The sequence below is a fragment of the Gambusia affinis genome, linkage group LG13 (genome assembly GCF_019740435.1).
Source record: "Gambusia affinis linkage group LG13, SWU_Gaff_1.0, whole genome shotgun sequence".
Lineage (NCBI taxonomy): Eukaryota > Metazoa > Chordata > Actinopteri > Cyprinodontiformes > Poeciliidae > Gambusia > Gambusia affinis.
Window position 1 is genome coordinate 18,355,106 of NC_057880.1, and position 26,832 is coordinate 18,381,937.

The 26,832-nt window shown below is 36.4% G+C and overlaps 1 protein-coding gene across 5 annotated transcripts in view; it reads left to right on the forward strand.

The window, feature by feature from the left end:
- The window catches only part of LOC122842905 (cAMP and cAMP-inhibited cGMP 3',5'-cyclic phosphodiesterase 10A-like), a 94,434-nt gene that overhangs the window by 31,475 nt on the left and 36,127 nt on the right, over window positions 1-26,832 (forward strand). For 2 of the 5 annotated variants that reach the window (XM_044137202.1, XM_044137203.1), the window contains exon 1: window positions 10,024-10,331. The exons of the other annotated variants lie outside the window; for them this stretch is intronic. In XM_044137202.1, coding sequence (XP_043993137.1) covers window positions 10,268-10,331 — 64 coding nt within the window. In that variant the 5' untranslated portion in view covers window positions 10,024-10,267. Of the gene's footprint in view, window positions 1-10,023; window positions 10,332-26,832 lie in introns of those variants that run through there. 5 annotated transcript variants of the gene reach the window in all.

Here is a 26,832-nt window from a genome sequence, read left to right on the forward strand (position 1 = left end):
ATGGATTACAGCGCAGTGACGTCCATTGACGTCACATTTGAGATGAGCCGCATTGCAGTCGCATACAAATTTGTGCACGGCAGGCTTTGTGTAAATGTGGACCCTTCTGTGTGTGTGTTTTGTTTTTTTTGTTTTTTTCCACCATGGCGTTCTCCTACGTACGTCTATAAGAGTAAACAGAGGCGGTTATATGCTCTTTGGCTGTTGAGCTAGTTGCAAGCCAAGCTGTGAAGATGTGCATAACTCCCTCAACCCCCCAGGGACCCTGTATTTTCATGGGCCTGCCTCTGACGTCAATGCTCCGGCTGTCCTGTGGATTGTCAGAACAGACTATTCAGTTGGGGGGGAGGGGACTGCAAGTCTCTGTGGTGTGTCTGCTGCATGTGATGTGTGTGAGTGTGTGTGTCTACGTAGATGTAAGTATGCTCCTGTGTGTGTGTGTGTTTTCATGTGTGCATGTGATCTGTAAATGTTTTATCCGGTGTGTGCGTATTGTGCAAAAAGCATGTATAGTGCCTAGCATCTGAAATGGGTTTAAGTGGATGAGGTCTCATGTGGGGTGTAACCGGGGGGGGTGGGGGTTAGGCGTGCACACACATGTCTGAAGGTGTGCAGCCTCTTTGTGTTTGCAAAAGCAGCCAAGAGGGGGGAACAGCTAAGCATGGCGGCCGACCCCTCGCCCAGCAGTCAGCTGTTGATTGGGGCAGAAGTAAAAGCACAAACAGAACCGTCTCGTATTAAGAGGGATGAGATTATGGTTGATCTTTTTAGCCTATTGCGCATCATAAGAAGATGTATTCTGAATTTGGTGGAAGAAAAACCGTCTTGGAACCCGTTCCTCTCATTTTTTTATTTTTATTTTTTCCCCCCTAAAAACGGCTTGTCTAGCAACCAAATCCAGCGTTGGATTCATCCAAGGCTGTTGAACGTTTTCCTTTGCTTTCTTCCTAATTCAAAAGAGGAACATTTATCAGCCTGGCAGCTGTGGTCGACCAAAACACAAAGAGAAAAATTCTGGACTGATTTCAACTTTACAAGCAGATCGCCTTTCAAAATAATTCATACCCCTTGACACATTTTGTCTTGGCAAACACACATTTCAGTGTGTTTTTAGTTGGATTTTATGGGACAGAGCAACACAAACCTCAGAGGCCTTCGCAGAACAGAACATCCATGCTGAGGTTTTTACTACATTGAATAATTAGGTGATTTCTGAAAGCAACTAGTGGTGTTGGGTTTTATTTAGGGGTGTCAGAGTAAAATTTGCCTGGATTCTGCACTTCATTGTGTTGATCTCTTGAGGTTTGATGAAACAAAATGTGAAAAAGTTTAAAGTGTGTCAATGCATTTGCAAGACTCTGTAATTTACTGTGATATAAAAGCAAGTACAGATATTTTTCCATCTATCACAGAAATTGATTACATTTATTTTTTTAACTTTGTTTTGTCTAAAAACAAATAATTAAATATTTATGAAATAGATACTTTTTTGTTGTTGTTGAATTATATGAAAAGATTTTTCTAAGTTTGTCTGTTAGTAATTATTTTGATATTTTCTCATTGTCTTTTGTGTGATATAAACTGAATGCCCACAATTTTTTTATTTTTTTTTTTTTGAGATAATGGCTATTAATTGTAAATGTATATCTATACCTGAACCCAAAGATTTTTATTTGTTGGACATTTTTATTACTAGTGAAATATTGTTGTGACTGTATGTCTTCTTAGTTCCTATATCATGGTAACATGTCAACAGCCGAGTTATCCGCAGGTCAGGCTGGTCAGGTTCTTCCTGTTACGCAATGTATCTTCATTCATCCAAGTGGAAACATGGTGGTTCGGTCCGTCTGGAGAGTTGCTGATCAGTGGGGGGTTCATCAGGGAATTGGACCCAGAATTGACACATCTTCTTTCAGAAACTTGCATTTGAAGACTATGGAGTACATCTTGCAAAGCATTTGATTCTAAATAGTAAACTATTCGCCCTGCGACAGACTGGCGACCTGTCCAGGGTGAACCTCGCCTCTCACTCGAAACATTAGCTGGAGATAGACACCAGCACCTCCCGACCCCACAAGGGACAAGGGTGTTAGAAAATGAATGGATGAACAGTAAACTGTTCAATATTGTCAACCTTTGTTAGAGATCTATAACAAAGGTCGTAGATTGTTTTGCATTTTTGTAATATGAATAATTTTATTTTATTGCAACAGCATATTTTTTTATTTGTATTGAATATAATTTACTCAGGAAAGAAAATAAATATGTTGGTTTTTTTAACATAATCATCAGGGATACATTTTTTTTAGCACCACTAACAATTTATGTTTAAAAACAAAACTTTTGTAGTGTATACTCTCGGTTTTTAGGTTAATCAGAATGTTTAGCAACTTTAAATTAGTAATCCACGAGTTCTTGTTTAACTAAGATATGACCATAATGTGACATAAAATTTTCTAACCTATATTTGTTGCAGAGCTTCATTAAGAACCTCTTTTTGTATGAAAATCTGTCACTGTTCAGGTGAATTCATTCAAAAGTACTCCAAAACTATGATTCACACAGAAGGCATGAAGTTCATTGATTGTCACTTTAATTTGTGTTAAAAAAAAATATAAAAAAACATTTTTGTTTATCTGATGTAGATTTGATGAGGTTGTTTATTTGGACTAAGTAAAAAGCCTCAAAACAAATAAAGTCCTTATTGCTGTCAAACACTACCAAAAGAAACTGATTGAAGAAACATTGATTTAGGATAATTTTTAGTAATCCCATGCAGAGAAAATAAAATACTTGAGGGAAAATCCATAGAACTGCTATTATCTGCATTTTTTTATTTATAAACGCTACCCAATCATTTTTTGTAATATATGTATGATCATTAGATCAGAGTCCTGAAAATGCTTTAACTAGTAATATATAACTTCCTTCTTCGCTAAAGTATAAGTGTAAGAAGTTTCAACAGAAGGCAGCTTCTGTTAGTGGCTCTTTAAAATGGGAAAAACAAGAGAACATGTTGTTCAAAAAAGGCAGATGTTGGTTACAAAAACAAAACTTTAGTGTAATTGCCTGAAGTCAGCATAATAGCTGCTAGAAGTGTCTAATATCTAGAGTCAAAACTAATTGAAATGGGACAAAAAAAAGCTGGATGAGGAGCCAAATGTATCTTCCCACCGTATACAGCAAGCAAGATGGTTTAAAAAGTCACCTACAAAGTTAGATTTTGGAGAACTGCAGCAAAGAATTGCATTTTAAGAACAGCAAATGGCTGTAGAAACAATTTGTTTTGTTGCTTTGAGTCACAACTATAGCAGAGGTGCCAAAATTTGTGAAGAAAGTTGCATTAGACTTGCGAAACAGAGCGCAAAGGAAATTCTTGCAACAGTTTTCTGAATTTCATGTTTTGTTTTTTTTTGTTTGTTTTTTTTACTTTTACTCTAGCACTGTAACATCAAAAACTTTTGTTAGATTAGAACACGTCTGGTTTTTACAGACAGGAAGAAAAGGCAACATCCCTGTTAACAAATGACTTAAGATGCTTTCTCCTTCTAAGGATTTCTTCTAATTGGGTTAAAATGGAGGAAAAAATGTCTGCGGTTGTCAGAGAGAATCCATAATGTTGTGCATGACCTCTAAACGGGCCAGCTGCTCACAAGTGTAGGAATGCCGGTGATTGATAGTGCACTTGCTGACGTAGCCCGTCGCAGCTCACACACCTCTCTCTCCCTCTGTGTCTCGATATGATCAGTATGTGAGGCTGCAGCCGTGAGGGAGTCTGACACGCTTTACGCCGTATCATGTTGCAGAGTCAAAGCCGTTCAGCTGCTCTGAGTGCTGATAGCATGAGAGCACATCTGCAAAGGTTGCACAGATAGGAAACTCACTTCATTTGGGGACCTGATGCTGAGCCTTTGTCTCAACAGCTCCAACGGAAAGACGTTGTCCTCTGAAGCAAATTTAATTAGCATTTATACTGATAGTAGTTGATCATGTAATCTGAACCTCCAGTCCTGCACCTCCTATGACTTTATCAATTAGTTAATCTCTTTAAAATGGTCCCTGGGGGCTTTCAGAAGACTGGTGCTACCACAGGCAACAACAGGTAAACACAAAGGTAACGCTCTATATAACATGATGCTTCCATCTTATAAATTTTAGGATTTATTTATTTATTTATTTATTTTTTTTTTTTTAAAGGACTATTTTTCTTAGTAGGCCACAAAGCCCTACAGTGGTACTTAGAGGGAAGATGGATGAAACTGCAAGACTTTTAACCTTAACGTACTTAATTGCAAAAGTATTTGCACCCTATTAACTTTTTTTGCAATTTGGCCACAAACATAAATGGATTTCATAAAGAAGTACAAGATGGCAAAGTAAAAGGAGAAGTGCAAGGTGTATTTTTATAACAAATAAAACCCTAAAACGTTTTGTAACATTTATAGTTAAACCCACTGAGAGAACAAATATCAGGTTGGATGGAAAACGTCTGTGAACATCTACATTCAAGTATCGCTACAGATCCTAAGCTGCCCCGCCTTATCTCCATCCATCTTCTCACAGCATGATGCTGCCTCCGCTATCTTTCATCATGAGGATGGTGGGCTAAGAGTGATGTAGTGTTAATTTTGTGGCCTTTATAAAGCTACTTAGGCTAATTCAAAGGTAATTAGTGGAAATAAAACATTGTAACTCATATCGTCGATGAATCTGAGGAAGCCTCTGACTGAAGACCGTTGCTATTATGACAGCCTCATAACTGTCATAACATACTAACAGCTCAATTTCCAGGCAGCAGAGATAATACTCCACAGTAGCATGTTCTGGATGACAACATCAGTTGTTGGCAATTACTGCTAATCCCCCTCATTTGCTTTTGCTGCTCCTCTTTAAATCTGTATCTGGCTGAATGGTTAGAAAGTTGGCAACAGAGATGCTGTATTATTGCCTACTATTTGAACTTCCTCTTTTTCTGTCTGCTCCTTTGTCCTGCTGTACATCCATGAAGCCTTAGTTACATTTTGATCTCATTTGACTTGAGGATGTTCTAAAACATGTTTGCTGTTTGTCCTACATGGCTTTTAGCAACTTAAATATTAAAATTTGTTCTCCCTTTTGGTTTGCTCCTTTTTTTTTTTTTTTTTTTTACAATATTCAACAGAATTAGTTCACTTCAAATCTAGAGAGAAATAAACAAAATATGTAGATGAGGCAAAAAGAAAAAAAAAAACTAGCAATCTCACCACTGCTAGCCTAAAAAATCAAGTCAATAAATTTAAGAGTGAAATAGATTAATTTAACCATACAACAACTATAAGAACAATTAAATAAACAGGACTAGTAATAAAGCTATGTTAACAAAGTCTAAACCCCAAAATAAAAGCAATATTTGTCAAAACTACAATGTCAAAAAAAAATAATTGTCTGTAATTTACAGTAAAATACCAGCAGCTGTGGTTTCCAGAATTTTAAAAACTTGTATTTATACAGTAAAATTGTGTAGTAAACTATCACAACTGCCAGTATTTTACCATAAATTAGATGTTTTTTATTTTATTTTATTTATCTTGTTGCAGTGTGTCATTTAAGAGATGTTTCCCAAGTTTATCTTTATAATTATTAAGACAGATTGCAATTGAACTGCAATTTGTATATACATTTTCCGTAGAAAGCCAAAAAACTTAATATAATGAATAAAACCTTGACCCCATTTAGCAACACAATAATGAAAGTGAAGCTTATCTACTTATCAGACTTATGTAAATGTTTTATGTCTATTTAATAGTGACCTCTGGTATTTGCGTATTTTAACTGTACTTTATACATGGATAAGAATTTTACGGATACAATAAAGATACAAGTGTGATCTCATGCCACTTTTATTACCGATACCTTACATCACATTGTAGCAGGAACCTACCATAAAGTCTTACTCAAAAGAGACACTGTAGTAGGAAACTGGTACTTCTTACTGTTAATCTCAAAGTCCATATAGTCAAAGATCTTATATCCTGCGTCATCGCCATCATCACCTGATTCATTCATGACAGTGTCGTTTTTGTGTGCGGTTTGGGGTGAAGGGCCGGGTGTTGTTGGGTCTCATGGTCTTTTGTGCTGGCCTTTGAAGACCATAATTATGAAAAAATCAGTAGTTATCTGTTGGAATATTTAAAAATAAATAAATAAAATACAACATATGTCTTATGTAAAATAAAAAATATTTTCTACCATATGTCTCTGCTCAGAAAAATATCACAGACTGCCAGAATTGATCAGGGACAATCAGAAAATTATTAGCAATTACCATGAATTTGTTAGGAATTATCTTCAGGAGTTATTTGAAAATGTTCCAAAAGTATTAATACCTTTCGTTTGCCTCATGTTTGAAATAGCCTGAAAACATCTCTAATGGTTCTGGCGACTGGACCAATCAAAAAGCTCTAAAAAGTGAGGCAATCAGTGACATTCTGTGTGTATTGTCAACAAACGTTTGGGGTTTTAAGATGTTTTTTAAGATGACAGCATATTTGAAAAGGCAGATCAGTCATAATGTAGGTGTATTTAAAAATGATAGTTTGCCAATTTGAAAATACATCTGTAATGTCTATCTGCCTGGCAATTTTTTCAGTATTCAGTGTATGCGGTAAGAAAAAAATCAAACCATAAAAAAACATTACCACGCACTTCTGGTAAACTGAACTAAAAATCTTAATAATAATCCCAAAAACTTTGGATATTTTACTTGAACTAAATTGGGATTTTTATCCATGAAAACACTGACACCACTGGTACATGGGAACTGTGATTTTGAATTGTTTACAATGTGGATACGTGAATAAATAGATTATGCCAAACCTCTTTTGGCTTTTTCTTTCAACAGTACCATTTTTTGCTTCTATTTGTCAGAGTTTCCCACCTGAGCTGTAGATCTTTTCAGAGTTTCATGGTTACTTTTCTGACTTCCTACTTCCTTGTTAGTTTAGTTGAACAGCAACATTTTGGTTGGTTTGAAGTTCAGTTGTTGTCTTCCAACTGGAAGGTGTTCAGAGATTTGTATATTATTTTATTACACGTTGTGTAGAACACCAATGAAAACCAATGAGTTTCTCGGTTGCAACATAACAGCATGTGAAAAAGGTCAAGCAGTATGAACTTTCTTTCATGGGACTGCATTTGATATTCATCTTCAAGGAGAGCGATAAGAGTACGGGTCAATAAAACTATTGACAACGGAGGTAAAATACGTGCTTTATGCTTTGATCTAGTCCTTCTTATAAATGCAATTTCAACACATCAGATGCTGCTGATTTGGGGAAAATTTGCTCACTGGGAGTCATAAATTTATTTCACACATTCTCCACATTCCACATCTGAATTGTGTTTTTTCTCCTCCACATGGCGGACGTTCATGGAGCTCAGCTCACCTACATTTTGAATATTCTTTTATGTTTTTTATTTTTGATTTTTTTCTTCTAGAATTGCATTTCTAATTCCCAAGAGTGAGAAAGAGAGTCTAAATTTGTTAGTGCCACTGCAGATGTATAGTGTAAGAGTTTCAGGCCTGTGCTTTAAGGAGTGGATTACATTGATTTATTTTACTGAGCCAATTCCAGGCAATATTTACAATTATAATTTATGTAAATGTTCAACTAGGGAAGATGGTGAAATAAATCAATTAAACTTAATTTGAAAATGGAAGTTTCTGCAGGTACTCCTATGGATAGACACAAGTATTTTTGGATAAAAGAAAACAATACAAATTGATTATAAACCTTTTTATATGTATATTTTTAACTAGACAGATTTCTTTTCACAGTTCTTGATTGTATATAAAAGGTTTTTCTGAATAAATGACATAAATCATTCAGGTGTCAGATAGGAAAGGAAATATAGAAATTATTTAATTTATTGCTTAATTTCGTTTACAGGTCAGAACAACTCAGGTTCGGATCAGAAACCTGAAGAATTCAATAAGTTGCAAGATTTGCTTAAGATATTTGTTTATCCTTTTGTCATTTTCTTGTGTCTTTTATGCGGTCCTACTTTAAAAAACACTTTTATTTTTTTTTTATATCAAATTATTTGCCCCTGTCTAACAACATTATAAAAATGTAAATAGGAATGTTCTTCTCTAGGTTTAGGTTTGAATGTTTCATCCCAAATCCGGATTTTCTTTCTTTTCTTTTCTTTTTTCTTTTTTTCTTTTTTTTTGGAGAGTTGAATCAAAATCCAGCTACATTTAAATAAATTACAATTGTAGTGAGAAAATATATTTATTTTGATCATTTAAAAGCAATACTATAATTTTGATTTACTACACACACATTGATTTGTTTCAGATATTATGGCTTATAACTAGTAAAAATTGCAAATCCTTTCTTTATTTACTTATTTTTTTTAATTAGACCAATAATGGGAGGACTGCTACAGAAGTGCCAGCCACCTTAAATGTATGTCCTCTTGAATAAAATACTGGATCAATGCAGTCAGGCATCTTCTTCCTCTTGACAATACTCCACAGATTCTCCGTGGGGCTTTGGGTAGGTCAGATTGCTGGTCGATCAATCACAGCAAAGCAGGTATTGGCCATGTCGGCAGGCACCGAGTCCTGCTGAAAAATGAAATCAGCATCTCCATAAAGCTTGTCAGCAGAAGGAAGCATGAAGTGCTCTAATATTTCCTGTGAGATGGTTGAGCTGACTTTGGAGTTGATAAGTACAGCTTCTTAAGTTTCAGTAATCTTATTGTTTTTAAAAGGGGGACGCATAATGTAAAAGGTACTGGATAGTTTGGCCACCAACAGCTGGATGGATGGATTGGATCAGGCACACAAATTAGTAAACAGTAAAACTAACAGAGTTCAGTTATGGATGCTGTGTGTGTGTGTGTGTTATGATTTTATGGAATGTTTGGTTACAATATAAAATATTGATGTTTTGTACTTTAAGTTTATACATCAAACTTGACAGCTTGCCTGAAGTTTTCTTCTTTTTTCCTGTTTTCATGTTATGTATTTTATCTTGTTTTATCTGTTTTTTATTGCTGATGTTTTTACCGTTTTAGCCATATTTCAGCCTGTACCTTCTGGGAGGAGGACAAACAGCTAAAATCAGCTGGTGTTGCACTTTCTGAACAGACAGCTTCTTTTAGCGGTGAACTTCTGTCTTCTTGTGTCTGTTATTGTATTCTGGACAACTGTCAAGTCAGCAGTTTTTACCAAGCTTGCGTAGGCCATATCATGGACATATCTGCTTTGTACTGTTTGTTTTCCATAGGTCTCAAACCACAATCATCTAAAAAAAATAATAACAGCTGAAACCTGTCAGTTCAACTTTTTGAATTGAATAAATGAAATAAATGATCTAAACATTCTAATTGAATTAAAAGTGCGTGCTCCTGCTCCGCTGTAAATGTGGAGGTGGTCGCCATCTCCCACTTGATCGCGGTTTGAGTAAACAGCAAAGCGTCCCCCGGAGAGCGCTCGGTTTGGGGCTGGCCCCTCGGCCCCTTTATACGCAGCCAAATTCAGGAACAGGAACAGCGACTAGTAACGTCAAACTGTGAGTTTGGCCACACTCCGTGAAGTGCTCAGAAACACCGGAAACAGGACCGATTGGTTTTTCAATCAGCCGCCTGTTTAGGTTACAATCAGTTTCTTTTTGCGTGTCTTTTTGCATTTCAGTCATAATTGAAAGAGTAAGTGGAGATTTATGATAAAGATAATTCAATCTTGACTCATTTCAAGATGCTTCATCTAGTGTTGTAAGTCTTAAATGGAGCTTTTATTTTGAAAATTATGGCGGATCAATGTGGGTCATCCTCCACCGGTACGCCCCCTCCTCTCGGTGTGTTCACTCCCTTCCCTCTGTGGCTCTGCGCTGACGGCTGCGCTCTGCTCAGTCTGCCGCTGCACATCCACCGCGGAGCCACCACGCCGCTGAGGCGGACTGATCGTAGCTCGGCCAGCGGTGCTGGGTCAAGCGCTGCTGCTGCAGGAGGAGGAGGAGGGAGCGGCAGCACACTTCTCTTCTTTCCCCCTCCTGAAACCGTGCACAGCTTCAAGGATTCAGGACATCATCACCTCATCGCGTCCTGGAATAGTTTTTTGCTTTTTTCCGTCCATTTTTTCCCCCTTTTTTCTTTTTCTTTTTCTTTTTCTTTCTTTTTTTACATTTTTTTGTGCTCCAGAAGACGCACAAAGTTGCAGCTGCAGAGACGCACTTTTCTCCGAGGCTCTTCTCCTCCTTTCTGCGCTCATAAATCCGACATGGAAGATGGTCCGTCTTCAACAAGCTGTTTCAGAAGGTTAACGGACTGTTTCCTGGGTGCAAGTAGGTGTTTCTGACTGACAGTCACTTAACAAGGCGTGAAAGAGAAAACCAAAGGTTTACATGCGAAGGAAATGAACCGCTGTGTGTGTCAGCACGGGGCGCAGACACAAGGGGCTCAGCTGGGATGTTTGGGACTGCAGGCAGACCGTATTTCCCTTCAACTTTATGAATGACAGACCGAGAGCTGAACTAGACGAGTGGGGACAGACGGGGAGCGGGACGTCAAATAATATTTTCGGGATTTTAAACAGCATGTAGAGCATGGTGACGGGTCTGATGTCGGCTTTGAAGTTGGTGTATCATAGTGGGGGACAATCAGCAGTTCCGCAAGAAGAAAGCAAAGCCAGGTCTGCAGCATGAGCCGGGCAGAGTGCTTATAAGAACATTTACAGGGATAAATTACGCAGAAATCCCCTGGGAAAATAGACCTTTAATGCACCATTAAAAATTTGAGCTGTGTCTCAATATCAAAGTGATTATTAAGTTGTGCAAAATATAATATTCATTAGAGTAATTAATAGAAACATATATATTACCACAATATCCATATTATAAATGTAAGAAATATGATTTATCTAAATGATAACTTTTCTCTAACAACTTTTTTCAAAAAGTTTTTGCTCGTTTTTGTTTTTATTCAGCTTGCTAAAAACATCGTAGGGCAAGTATCTTTAAATTTTTACAGCTTTTGAAACTAAATAGTCGTTTTATTTATCCTTATCATAAATTTGCCTATCAATAAAAAAGCCATTAAAACCAAACGATAAACTTGTACTTATATCCTGTATCCTTTCAAACCCAACTTCCTAACTTTTTTAACCCCCAGCCTCCACTCTTGCATTACATCGCACTTTGTATCCATACAGTACTACAGTGTAACATAAATACCTACTGTTCATATTTAAAATAAATCACCCCACAATCACAGTACAACGGTGTTCTATATAATCTTAACCCCAAAATGATTCATACCTTGGCAGGCTTAGGTTTAATATTAGTAGTCTTTGAATTTTACCAGCAGTATTTCCAGAAACACGCTGGAAGTGCTGCTGAGGTTTTTGAGTGGCCCAGTCAGAGTCCCGAGTTGAATCTGATTGCGAATCTGTGGAGGGAGGTAAAGATTAGGGTGATGGCAAGGTGGCCTTTCTACCTCAAATTCATCAATTATAAAAAAAAACCTAATCAAAATACTTGAGGAAACATACAAAAAGCTGATCAGTAATTATAAGAAGGGTCAGGCTTTACTACTGATTATCAAGGGTTTAGTTTCTGACATGCCTTTTAATTTAAAATTCATACTCTTTTTATGTAGTTTTATTACTTTTGAAAGGTATGTCTGCACCATTTTGTATCCAGTATTATATTATTTTTGTCTAAATGAAAATACTTTTAATTTAAATTTGCCAGGGTTTTGGGGTTTTTTAATAGTATATGTTGCTGCTTAGTGTCTACATCACTCCTTTGGACTTCTGGCTAGAGATTAACTGCATTTTGTTACATCTCACTTGAGTGTTTTGGGGATATTTAATATAGTAGCTGCTGTTGAATGAGTTTTTGTACTGATTTTAACTGGAGAGGCACGTATAGGTTTAGAGTGAAATTGTTCATACATTTCTTGCTCTGAACAGAGTTGGGCAGGTCAAATATTGAAAAATTTGTGTTAAATGTGCAAAAACATGTATTAACATGTTTATTAACATGCAATTTTTTAATTTAATTAAACAAACAATCATCAGTTGCAGCTTAGTTGGATAGATAAAGGTTGTAATTTGCTCATTATGTGTTAAACTCAAAACTTCTATTCTGCTTAAAGAGCATCCTGCATGTTTGTCTTTTTTTTTTTGCATCGTTTGTTTAGAATAAATCAAAATTGTAATAGGCTGATCCAACCTCAAAGAAAGCTGGAAAACGGCATTGACCAGGAAAAGCCTGATTATTGCCTCTCTAACTTGAAACAAGATAGCTAGTGTAACAATATGCAGTTATTTTATTTGAATAAATTTGATCTAATATTTCTGATTAGAAATTGTTTAGGTGTAACTGCAACCACTTTTGACTTAACTAAATTTGTTCAGTTCTGAAATAATAGTATTGTCTTGCTCCTCTGTCTCATCCCTTATGTAAACAAACAAATAAACAAACAAAAAGCAAATGTGAAGAAATGTTTTTTGATAAGATGCGACTGAAATGGTAATAAAGTTTTTAAATCTGTTCAAGCAAGATAAACATAATCACACCAAAATGTGCTCTTGATTGGTATTGATACCTCAGGTTTTACAAATCTTAGCTTGCTAGTAAGTTTGGCTTTGGTATTAGCTCTGTCACTAAATGAGAAAAAGATGCACACATACAAAACTAGATTTTCAATTCAACACCAAAACTCTCTCAACTAAAGGTTTTATACCAGTTCTTTATTTAACCTCACTAAGCTCAGCTTGCTTGCAATTTTTACTTTCACATCAGCTGGCTTGCTAACTTGTTTAAATTTAGCATTAGTGCTTTTGCTAAGCAAGTTAGAGAGAGGATACAAACTTAGATTCTCAGTCCAACAAAATAACTCTTCCTGCTGCAAGCCTTATTGGTTGCAAATTTCAACTTGCAAGCTCGTTTGAATTTGTTGATAAATCAGTGAAAGCTGAAGAAATTTAAACTGTTGTACCACAATAATTAAAAATACTTCATGTTTAACAGTTTTCAATCTTTACTAAACGTACATCTTAAACTATTCCTTTCATCCTCCACTGGAATATGATAATTAGCTAAGTGAAGCAACATTTTCAGTTTGATTAAAACAAAATGTTTAAAATGTGATAAAATGTAATTTGCCACAACATATGTCAAAATAAAATACACAATGTTTGACTTTGACATTAAACTAATTTATATCTTTAATTTTATGTAAACAATTTAAATGGCTTACATTTAATACCCTCAAAATTCATTTTACAGTGTAATTTGGGACATGAGTTGTTGATGCAAAAGAATACAGATCGTAGCGAACTGCACTAATCCAGTATGATACTGTCTGGCTTCCCCCTTTTTTTCAAAAAAGGACAGGAATACTTCTCAAAGCTTGTTCAAGCTCCCAATGTTATCAAATATGCAAAGCAGTGGTTTAGATATTAAGGTGTAATAACTTCACTGAGAAGAATAAGAATTACGTGTATCGTGTGCTTTTTAATGAATGAGTCATTCATGAAAGGAAGTAAGCACAAGTTCATCATCATCTGTCCAGTTCCACATCTGGTGTGGATGTTTGTGTTGGTGTTTAGAAACAGCCTTCTGAAATTGCTTTACAGTTCCGAGTTAATCTGGGTTTAATGCCGGATTAATACGTCTTGGTGTGAATATCTGCTTTACTTTTTTGTCTTTTTTGTACAGGACTTCAAACAATGTAAAATAGTGGTATTTTGTTATCTTATCTTTCTTCATTTGTCATTTATGAAATAGTACAAGCTGTTCAAACTCAGTCTATGGTAAAGAAGCTCAATCTAAGTGCTAACTGTGTTCACTTCTGATTTGTAATGAGTCAATTTTGACATATTGTAGCTGCAAGTTTCTCTTGAGGACAAAATGCAGCTATCCGTATGTGCGTGTGTGGATAGGTCGGTCAGGGTCAGCCCTAATGCAATCTGTCAGGCCTTTTTAAGTGCAGTTGGTTGTCGACTGTCAACTCAGAAAAGAAGGCTGCATTGTCAGGCAGGAAGTGCTCACGCTAGACATTTCCTGCCATCTCTCACACTCTGAGAACTTCTCCCAGCACAAGTGACAAAATATATATAATTCTGTAAAGTGCTTGATATAGAAATTAAAAGCCTGATTTAGGTTCGACTACAGGAAAGCATACCAAATATGTTCTCACTGTTGTTTGACTTGAGTGTTGATTTGAACCCTATTCAGGAAATTCAAGCCAAAGAAAAATTAGCTCGTTTCTTGCAGTTTGAAGTCTTTTTATACGTTATGATGAGAGCGGGCCAGGGCAAAGGGCACACTCTGAGCAGCAAAACAGATGAGATTTCTCCTCAAGGCGTCCATTGACCCCTTCCTCATCTCGTCATGGGTTGGTATCAGAGAGGATGGGAAAGAGGCCCCTTGCTCAGTGATTTTTGTGCAGCTTGTCCTTGTGAAAAGGCTCATAAAAGAAAACGGCTTTGCAGAAGGAGCACAGATCTGTGGTTCTCATTATTGTGTCCCCACAGGCCCCACTTCAGTTCAGCATCAGACCAGATGTGGAGTGGGGAACATGACCCCATATTACTGATGTGGTATTGGATAATGTTTGGGGACGGGGGGCCTGCTGCAGCGCTGCATCAAAGTAGTGTTTTAAAAAAATATCTACCACTGGTCACACTTTCAGCTTCTTTTTATCTCTATTCCTTCTTTTATCACTCTCACTAAAGATGCCACCCTCATTTACACAAACCCGTCAGAATGCAAAATCATGGTAAATAATTTCCACTGATTAAGTAAAATATTATGCCCAGTTAATCTTAAGAAGGGCAAATCTGTTAGGAAAAAAAAAAAACTAAAACTAACAAAAAACCAACTTGTTTTCATAAGTGTACACACCCTTAAATTAAAAATGTGTTGATCACGTTTTGATTTGTGTTCATATTTGATAGATGTCTGTCAGCATCCTACCTCTTGGATTGGTCATATTTTCTCGCTTCATGATGCTGAAGTTTTCCAGATATGATGGAGCATTTCTTGAGCAGATTAATTTACAAATTTGCTGTCAAAGACCATAGCAGAACTTAAAATGTCCTCCGGATGAACCAATTTTACATTAACTTTGATGAATCCTCTGATTCACTGTAATACTAAAAACTAAAACCCCTTTTCATGCTGAGCATTTTAGCTGAAAATAAACTCAAGTTATTTTGAAATTTTTATAACATTCTGTACATTGACATAAACCTCTGTTCCATTTCAAGAAAAGAAATGCTAGATCATAAAACTCCCACTCCCATGTTTCACCAAGGGTGTTTTTTTTGGAAGCGAGGCAAAAAACGATAAAGTAAATTTTTATTAGACCCAAGCACATTCTAAAATCAGCTTTGGGAAGCTTTAGCCTGGCCTTGATGTTTTCTTTAGACGTTGCTTCTTCGTTGGAGAAAATGGAGAATACAGGAGATCATTGTGATATTTAGAACAAAACAATTGCTTAATGGAAGTTCCTGCAACTCTTTCAGTGTTGGCAAGTTTCATTTTGGTCTTTTAATTACTTTTTGGGAAAATCCAATTTTGTAATCTCCTTACTATTACTGGCAACTTCGTTCACTGTGTCCTGGTTATGTAATACTGTGGAGTTTTTTGTGCTCTTCTCCTGGCTGATACCTTCGTGCAATGAAGTGTTCTTTATTCTTTCAAATCTCTCTAGTTATTATAGCTGCATCTAAAAGAGGCAAACAAAGTATGGAAAACCCTGCTAGGACTGGTTAACTTTATTTCAAGTTATTTAGCATTAATTTAAGAGTTAGCCTACTTGTTTTTAATAATTTTTTCTTTTTGAAAATGTCCCTTGAATCTTATTTGAATTGTACAGGATATTTTGTAAATGAACGGTGGAGAATGTTTTGAAAAAATTAAACAAAGTTACTACCCAAATCTGGCACTCTAACAGAGGGACATTTGAGAGCCAGTGTTTATTTTAAAGGAGCTATGTGCAGAAATATTTATTGTAGGATCAGATGTTTCAGTAACGGCATTAGCATTCCTGAAATGTTATTTTTAGCTCTAATGTTCCATAACAAATCAATAACTTATAAGAATAATACCGAGGATCTTTGCGGTACTCTGTTTAGCCTTTCTGTTAGCTGCTTTAAATCTTAATCTCTCCTGAGCCTTAATGAATCATATATATGTCTCAGTGGATTGTTTCCTTTTTGTAGCTGTGCTACATCTTTTTTTAATTTTTAAACAGGGCAATGTTTTTTAATGTAGCTAACTTTGGATCTTTCTTACTCTGTAACAAACAGGCCTGGACGTGCCTAGATATCGCGTATTCTCTGATCAGAAAAAGATGGGATTTTTCTGTTTCCAGCTCGGCCTTAACCCGTCACTTCCACTGAAGCTGAAAACTGTCCTATTCCAGGCAACAGCTGATTTCTGGGTGCACCGCTGTTGTTCGGCTGTGGTTTAAGGGACAAGTATTATCTACTTTACAGTCAACCATTCTTTTGCTTCTTCCCTTTGTACCTAAACCGTGCAGATGGAAATAATTCAAATCGAAATACCGTGGAAATCTCCCTTTCTCGAGTGTGACGTGAGCTTGCATGTTTGTGGAGAAGAATCTGCATGTCTAGAAAGAATGACAGGACCTCAGTGAAACAGCATTTTTCTAATTTGACACATTCCCACTGACTCGTGTAATGGCTTGGCTTTGGAATGTGCAGAGCGTTGGGTGAATGATGATCACTCAAACATTCACACACACATGTGCACCTGCACAGCCTCAGCGAGCGAGTGAATGAAGTGAGTGGCGGGAGGTGAGGGGCCGTAATTTTAAGCGGCTGCTCTCCGAATGTCGGTTTTGGACGCTGCGATCCAGCCCTGCCATCGATAAGATAAGAAACACATGCTCTTCCCACCTTCTGGCAAGGGAGTCCCAGGCGGACCTGCTGACGCACGCACCCAACAGCAGTCCCCCATCACCTCCCCTAGCCCTCCCCGCTCCTGCCTCGGCCTCATGTCAGGAAAGTGAAAAGTAGTGCTTTGGCAGCTTGCCCTTGACTTGCCGCCAGAAGGAGTGCACTGCAGAAGAAGTGGTCTTTTCCCTTTTTCTTCTCATGTGCACTTTTCATCTATGTGTTGGAAAGGAGGAACAACTTGAATGCTAAATGTCGCCACTGTTGGGATCTTTTTCTGCCCTAGATATTGTGTGACGGGGCTCCTGAAAGCACCATGTTCATCTCTGTTCAGCGCTGTCGCCTGGCTAAATACTTCAGCATGGGGAGAGGGATTACTGATGTAGGAAGAGTAGAACTTGTTTTTAGATGTGCAGCAAATAATCCTTTGTTTGCATGTGTCAGTTTGTCGTGTCATGAGAAAAAAAAAAGCAGATGAAGGGGAATTTGCAGTCTCACGCTGCAAAATAAAAGCTTTTCTTAACATTTAATTTTTGACTAGATCTAGCAGGATGGTAAAAACGTGTAATTGTCTTTTTGCAGTGATGATGAACCCATTCACACTGTTTAAGGGCTAACATAGCCTTAGCAATTGAATCCTTCATCTGTAGTAAAGATGCAGCAATTAGACATTTTTGAATGATTTCTAATTTCTCTTAATATTTTTAATAAAGGCAAATGTATTTGGGATTTCACAATTTAGTTCTTTAAGTGTGTATTCTCTAGAGCAGAGGTCTTCAAAATCAGACAGACGTTAACACTAACCTGAACATAGATTTATTGTAAGGAAAACAGTGAAAGTTAAGGAAGAAACTCTCTCAAAAGGAGAAAATAGCGAAGGCTGAGACGGGTTTTATTCACACTACATGCTTTTGTGCTTGAGGAGTTTAAAAACTGTCTTCCTCCTACGTTCGGAGGAAGCGAGGCGCCCTTGGCAACAATGTTAATTTTCATTGGCAAAGAATTTTTTTTATATTTCTCATCAACAGCCTTTTTAGTCCACTGAAAACTAGAAAACAGTAAATAGAAAGCCACCCCATATGACTATAACAATTAAATGTTTGATATTTGTTCAACTAATAAAAACAGGATGAAAATGTTGGTGGGAGACCAAATGTAAATTTAGTCGTGTGGAAAGGTGGGATTAATTTGTCACTCATTCTAAAGAGACTTAAGCTTGAGTCATAGGGATAATTAAGTACTCTGCAAAAGAAGAGTTGGCATTTAATTTTCAAATGTCATAAGTAAATTTGAACTTGATTCAGATAGTGTTACATCTGCCACTGCTTTCTCAAGAATGTTGTCTGTATTTTGTACACGATGTACATCTTGTTTAGTTTTCTGGGGGGTTTGAAACAAGAAAAATGAAAATTCTTACAAAACTGTTTCTAAAGCTTCTTTTGTGTTTTTTTAAAACAATAACTTGACTATATTGCAAAAACAATGTTAAGCTGTTAAAGTTTTGGTTCTTAAAGGTTGTGTAAAGAAAGTACTTTTTTTCCATAACCAGAAACAGTTTGACACCCTTGTATAACCTTAGTCTCTGTTGGTCTCCTGTCAAAGGATAAAGCTGATTATGATTAAATCTCCTCCAGTTGTTAGCGCAACATGCTAGCATGCAGCTGTGTGGTGCCACTGGTTGGAAGAAGTCTGTATTTTTGTCCAGTCACAATGCCTTTTGTCTTTTCCACACACACCCATAGTGATGGCATAGTTATTTTTAAAAAGTAACTTTAATCGGATTACTGATTACTCCTTGAAAAAGTAACTCAGTTAGATTACTGACTACTTGATTTGGAAAGTGACTAAGTTACATTAAAAGTAACTTTTTTAGTTACTTTCAGCAGCTGCTAACAACAGCGCTGTGAAAATTACATTGAGCTTTGCCAATACTTATTTGTAAGCTATTTTATAATGGTAACATCAACAATGTGTCTCCACTTATAAGGCTGAACTGAAGGGGAGATTGTTTAATGGTTACAACAGTACAAAACAAAACAAACAAAAAAAAACGTTAGTAATTTGTGTGTGTTTTTGTGTGTTCCACTATTGTCTGGAAAACTCTAAGAAGGATTTGAAAGCGACCCTGCGTTTAGTGTCAGAGCGCAGCACACAGCGCTCCTCCTGCAGCTCCACAATTCAGATACACAGATTTGTGACACTTTTCTTAATGTTAATGATTATAATAGTGTTTAGTTGCACAACTTTACGGACTCGTTCATTTGTGGCTGTTTTCACGTTTTTTGTGCTGTTCATATTAGTCTCAATGTTTGCAATTTTCTGGAGCGCAATGCGAAACTTGACGTAAGTCACAGCAAATATATTAACTTGACATTAACAAAGACACAGCGGTTCTAATTACCCAGGAAATGATGCACTAACACTAAATGGATGTCAGACAAATTCTGGGATTTATTATGAGTCTCTGGTTATTTCCAAGCCCAAATGAACAACTTCACGTTTAAAACGAAAAAAAAGGCGCAACCGTGACTCATTAAATTTGTGTTTACTTAAAAAATATATTGTGAAGAGAACATAAAATACGTTTGTTAGGATTGTGTAGGAAAAATGTTGATATCTTTTATAAATAGTGTTTTGTGGTCAATATTATTTCACCATTTTATTAATCTGGGTTGCCAGTTTGGATAAGGCCTCCTATCGAGCTATAAGAATGATAGAAAACAAGCTAACAAAAAGCTTCAGACCTGCAGCTCATAGGAGGTTCTAGACACAGGCTAACAGTAGCGGCTCTTTGGCTCACTTGTACAAGTTTATGTCCAGGAGGCTGGCGGGGGGCACGGATGAGATGTTGCATACACCTCAAAAATATGTAGTTGCGCCCCTGCTTATAATAATCGGACTTGGCGACAGAAACTCAAAATAGTTCCTATTTTTCCACCAACTAAATGCATCTCCCTTTTCCCTCCATTGTTTATGTTTCTGTCGCCGTTCATACTGTCGCATGAAAATGGCGATCACTCCCCAAGACGCGTAGAGAAAATTAAATTAAATTTCAAAAGCAGAAAGTAACGCAAAGTGATTTCAATAAGTATAGCTGTAGTCTGACTACTGGATTTGAAATAGCAGATTATATTATATATATATATCATATAAATATATATATATATATATACATACATACATAGAGAGAGAGAGAGAGAACAACGTCGCTGAAAACACATCGTTTGAGCTTTCAGAGCTTTCAAGGTGTCCGTAGTCTTCTGCATTGTGCCGTCTGGGCGGTGTGGAGCGACGACGATAAGCTGGGAGAACAGTAACTGATAACTGAGCTATTACTTTTATTGGGATTCGGAGTTACCATAGCGACGCAATTCGCAAAAAACGACGACCCAAAAACTCAATGGAGTCAGGTCGTGGAAAATTTTTTAAAAAATTTCCCTTATTTGATGATTTGCTGTCTCGCAATGGCTTCACCTAGAAACACCATTCAACGTTCAGTTCGGAGGTGCTTTGTTCAGAGGTGAAGACAGCATGTTGTTGCGTCTTGCGGTTTTTCTACAGTTTGCTTCTAAGCGGCACAAAGTTTTCCGAATTTTTCGGGTTGAGTGTAGTTACTCAACATCTCAAATATCATTACTCAACATCTGTGAGTAATTGTGTTAATATCTGTGTGTTTTTCGCAATGAAAGGCCAGTTTAAGGTCATTTTAAATATCATTAAATATGCAAACTTTTTATGTCAAAAATTTATGCCCCATTAGATGTAAAGACTTAAAAATGGACTATGGTAGTCACGTGGTAGGAGTTCGTCCTGTAATCGGTGGGGTCGCTGGGCAAGAAGAGCCGATGGTGCGACATGGCTGCCTCCATTCTGTCAGGCAGCTGTGGCTACAATCTGGTAGCTTTTCGTCAACAGCTAGTGAATGTGTGCATGAATGGAAATGAGTGATGTCACTGAAAAGCGTCTTGAGTGTCCAGAAAAGTGTTACTTTAATTTAATTTAAAAGTGACAGTAGGACATTTACTACTTTTAATAGTTTTTAGGTATATTTTCATATTCTGTAAACATTTTGTAATTATAACAGGTCAGCGATTATAAATGAGCTTTAAATCATGTAACCTGTCGCAACTCAGTTTTATTAAGGTAATTTTCATTTATTCATCAGAATATTTACCAATAATATTTTTATATCTAAGCATACATATGTAAATATGTATACATATATTTATTTTTTTAATTTTTTTTGTTTTTTAACCAATAGAACACAATGGAAGAGAAAAGGCCAGTTCAAGTGAGAGGAAAGAAAGTCAGGAAGCAGGTGAGAAAGTTGTCAGGTGATCTGAGTTGAGGCCACAAATTGATTGTCATGTCAGGAGAGTTTACAGTGCTTTAACTTCAGACTTCATTGTGAAATCCAGTGATAAAATGTGCTTGAATTTAATTATTTACTCACTGATGTTATGTTTTGGTCTTTTTGTTAGCTTGTTCTTTTGTTGTTGTCGTTTTTTTTTTTTTATTATGTATATAATTCAATAATTAATTACAACATATTTTCTGACACTCAGAAGACAGAGAGAGGAAAAAGAGAGAAACAGACTGTACATGATGATGACCAAGGTGAGAAGTAGACAGAATAGCGACAAGTTAAAAACATACTGTATGTTGCCTGTATGTGTGGAGTTATTATTGACATCATAGAAGATTGTAAGCGTCCATTGAAACAGTGTCAAAACAAGCAACTACACAAAAGATCCTTTCAGAAGAGTTGGTATGAAATGTTTAACTGGCTAATATTCAGTTAGCCAAAATTCTGCCTTCTGCTTCTCTTATTATATTAATCAGACTATTTTGCAAGCATCTACGCAGGCTTTAATAAAGATGCTTTAGTTTCTACTAAATGTCAGTATTACGTTTGCGGTTTTTCTGGCTGATCACATTTACTGTCTTCAATGTCACAACCAAGTCGAGCAAGTTGTATTTGCAAGTGGGAAAAGCAATGGGATTTGTTAATAGTTGTGGCTAACTGCTAGCTGATGTATATATTTTTTCTGTTTTATGCATTTTAACACAAAAGGAACATGTTCACGTGTTGAGATTTTAGAGTAGCTAATATGTTTTCCTTTAGCTTATTGAGAAAAACAAACATCTACTCTTCCAACTTTGATATGTTTTGTATATGTGGCAGCCATGTTGGATAGTAAGTGTAAGATGGCTTGTGACCTTTAATGGTTTCCAAGTTGGAATTCAGACTTTTTCTGCTGTTCTTTCTAATTTTCTAAATTAGAATTGGGAAAGTCCATGTTCTAAATATAAATCAAACACATTACATATCTGGTCACCCTTTCCTGTTCCTGTTTCATCCTGTTCAGGTTTATTCACAAACACTTGTCTAAATGAGTGTTGGTGATTAGTGATGTGGTTTTTTTAATGAAATCAGAGTTATATTTAAACAGCTACATTTTGCAAGCCTTCATGCAGGCTTTAGTTGTTAAATGCTTTTAGTTAGTTTAAATTCTTTAGTTTCTACTGGCTTCAAATGTATATCCAATTCTGTTCAAATATTAGTTAATTAAAATATTCATTTTAAATATGTTCCTATTGAAAGTTTCTATGAAAAATGTGGGAGAGTTGAGGGCAGCAGACAAATCTGATGAGTGCTGTTGTGAGTCATATTATTACAATAAAAACAGATAAGAAGATTTGAAGAAAACAAATAAATTACATTATACTTCGACAAAACAGCTACATGAACAGTGGAGACAAATCTTCCTAGACTGGTTCCATCAAGAGTGTAATTTTTGTATTTTTCTGATTGTTTTCATTTTTTTCAATAAGAAAAGCACCTGTCTAATATTGTCCTCAGGGGATTCAGCACTGCCCTCTATGAGTGCGGCATGGTACTTCCTGCCTCACTTTGCATTTTCACACTATTTGTGGATGAACAGAAATAGTAAATATGTTTTTTACATTCATTAAATATGTTTGAAAATGAATGTGAAAAAAGACATATATAATGGCGATATAAAGAAACAGCAATGGCCTTTCGCCAACTGCCTGCTTCATTGCGTGTGTGTGGCACACCGCAACCAGTGGTGAAGCACAACATCTCACTGCCTTACCTCACACCTTCCCTCTGTTTGAACAATTGATCCTTACATTTGGAGATTTTTACCATAAAGATGTTTAAATCATACAGAAAAAAATCCTTTATCAAGTGGATAAATTTATTTTATTTGTTACGACACAGTGATATGGTTCCTCATCTGTCACCATAACATTTCTGGATGTATCACTAACCTTCAACCCCCTCTCCAGTCCTTTAGGAGGTGAGATTCTAAAGCATTTCTGATGCTTCATTTTGCACTCATGCTTGTGTTTTGTGTTCTGTCCTCTGTGACACTTTTTGAAAAGTAGCCTTGTCATGTGTTATAAGTGCACACATTCTGGAGCATCAGACCTCTGTGCTGCATGTGGGCTGCCTCACACAGAGACCTGAAATGACTCTTGTGTCTTTTAAGACATTATGGTGGAACGACTCCTCAATAGCTGCTTTTCAGCAAACCACTCCAAACTTAAGTACAACCACAGCTGCTAGCATGCACATGTACTTTTTTATACAAATGTAATTTCATTTTTATAATCTTGTTTAGATGAGATGAAGAAAATCTCTTAAATATTATACAGCTTTAGCTAGCTCTCAGGTTGTCCTAATCAATGCTTATTTTTCCTGTATGGCTGTCATATGTTTATTAGAATATTTTAAAGTTTGCAGATGAAATTTGCCTTTATAGTTAAAAATGTTGACAATGTTTTTATTTTGTAGTGTTTAGAGTTAAAAAGACTGTACCAGCTAATCCATTTATGTCATATTTTCTAAAATTAGCACAGTAGGCTCAAGCAAAAGAAACTTGTTACACAATTAAAATTCATAAAAGCTCACTTTTCTCCTGTCATACCAAAAGTATTTTTCACACATGTCCTACATACATGCATTGATAATGTGTGTGTTCTGAAGCAGATTATGTGGCACATGCAACTAAACCCATCCCACAAGATGCACCGTCATGCTGTAACAGCCAGACCTCACTGCACTGAGGTGATAATATGTGACGAACGTCAGAGATACACAAATTCTCCCTTTTGTGTATGTTTAAGGCAGCAATGTCTAAGATGCACACATGGTGCAAGTTACAGCTGTGACAGTGAAAGTAAAGGCTAGGTGGGGAAAATACTACATTGGACCGACTGACAAAGCTTGGTTGCCAAAGAAGCCTCCATGTGGAAGCATTTTGATAATCTGTGGATTTAAGACACAAATCCATTGTAAAATTAGAACTACAAATTTGTGCTGCATTAATAAAAAATATTGCTGCGTTCACAAAGCAGGCGAATGTGACCCAAATTTGTTTTCCCCCGTCCATATGTGTCCCATATCCGACTTTTTAATGGCAGTGTGAATGTCCCAATTCTGATCTTTCACCCCCAAACACTTCCATATGTGGTACTAAATCCACTATAAGCATCTGCAGTTTGAACAATGGTGTTGCATTTCATCCAACTTTTACATCTTAACGTGAAACATGCATCATAATTCTGCACCAGAAAAGCCAGACGCAGTAAATCGAGACGTAAACAACAGCTGAAGCAAACAGTGCCGATAGTGACACATATCACATTACAATCCCACCTTTCCTGGCTTTGATTACACATCCAAAGAGACTTCTCTACAAAAATTGCAGTGACTGCTAGCTTAAAGTGCTGTTGCTGTTAGCTGTTCTTTTTTTTAGCTCCCTTTGTCTTGTTTGATTTTGTCACAATACAGTCGGCTCCCACTGCTCATCAGTTTAAAAATCAATCCATAGATGGTGACATCCATAATTATTTCTATAAATAATAATTGAGTAGTTGTAGTTACTACATATAATATCAGCTACAGCGGAAGGTTCCTTTGAAGTATTTTCAGGAGTTTTGCCTTCGAGTTTTTTGCCAAGTGTGAAATCTCTTGGCCTGAAAAACTAATTTATCTTTTTCTGATATGTACATAGTGTAAGAATACTGAGATGCTGCTTGTTTTCACCCTAATTGCGAAAACACAAAATGTCTTTAATGCTTTGTTAGCCATTCTAGAATTAGACAAGAACAAAAAAACACTAAGATCTCATTCAACAAAGAAGTCTTTTAAAAGTTACTAAGGTACGATTTTATTGTAAATTTCCATTCACAGCTTCTCTACAAACTACTAAGTTTTCCATGTAAAATAAAATTATTCTAAGTTGATTTCCTGAATGAAAATGCTCATAAATTTATATATATACTGACTTTACCATTCTGGAACATTCTTATTGGAACATTCACACTACAAAATGCTGCTGGCAGCATAAAAAATACCAACTACGCTGTTTACAAATGTATTTTTGTCCAACTAAAAGCGGGTTCATTAAGAATCTTGGATGCGAGCAGGCAGATACCCAGACGGACTGTTACTGGTTTGGCCTTTCCTTCCAAGTCCCAGGGTGTGGTGTCAAGATAAGTGTTGTGCAACAACAGCTCACTGCATGAACTCAGACCTTTATTCAGGAAGCCCAAGTTCGAGTCAGCCATAGAAACATCTGCCAACTGGGCTCCAGGCACTTCTAAGCATGCTCAACACACTGATATCTGCATGTATGATCAAACTCACACTAAAACTTTCTTTATTTGCATTTTTCTTATTCAACTTCAGTATTACGTTTGCGGTTTTCCTGGCTGATCATATTTACTGTCTTCAATGTCACAACCAAGTCGAGCAAGTTGTATTTGCAAGTGGGAAAAGCAATGGGATTTGTTAATAGTTGTGGCTAACTGCTAGCTGATGTATATATTTTTTTCTGTTTTATGCATTTAAACGCAAAAGGAACATGTTCACGTGTTGAGATTTTATAGTAGCTACTATGTTTTCCTCTAGCTTAATGAGAAAAACAAACATCTACTCTTCCAACTTTGATATGTTTTGTATATGTGGCAGCCATGTTGGATAGTAAGTGTAAGATGGCTTGTGACCTTTAATGGTTTCCAAGTTGGAATTCAGACTTTTTCTGCTGTTCTTTCTAATTTTCTAAGTTAGAATTAGGAAAGTCCATGTTCTAAATATAAATCAAACACATTACATATCTGGTCACCCTTTCCTGTACCTATTTCATCCTGTTCAGGTTTATTCACAAACACTTGTCTAAATGAGTGTTGGTGAAATCAGAGTTATACTTAAACAGCTACACACGAGATATGTTATCCAGATTTAAAGATGAATGTTATGTTTGCTCTTCTTTTGCTGCCACTCCTGGTGTGGATTCCTGTTCAAGAATGTGAATTGTTGCCTGTGTTCCTAAATAAAATAGAGTTTTTAGGACTTCATCAGTGCAGCTTGGTTGAATTCACCTTGATCTTACTTAATTATGAAATTAAGTAAGTTTTTTTTCTGTGCTACAGCAATGCTGAAAAGCAACACTTGTTGCATGGCACATTTTCTTGTAGCTTAGAAGTTATCTAATTCTGCTAATTACTAATTAGCATAATTAGCACAGCTAGTATTAGTAATTCTAAACAATATATGTGGTGTGAATTCCTGAGAGAATCCTAACCGACCTTATTTTCAGAAAGGTGTCAACATTTCCAAATCAGCAATGCTTTATTGCAGTGTAAGGTTTGAAGTTTCAGTTTGCTGTAGCCTAAAGCCTTTTAGTATCTACTGGAGTTCAGTCCAGGTCACTGGCTTCATGTAAGTCTCGAAGGTCGTCAAACTAGGGTCATGTGGCAGAAGTTTCCTTTTGGTACCGAAATTAGTCAGATACGAAGAAACCAAATCCTACCAAAGTTTAGCGATCTAGTGTAGCACACTGAATATACAACTGACACAGAGAAAATAATTTGCCCTCAAA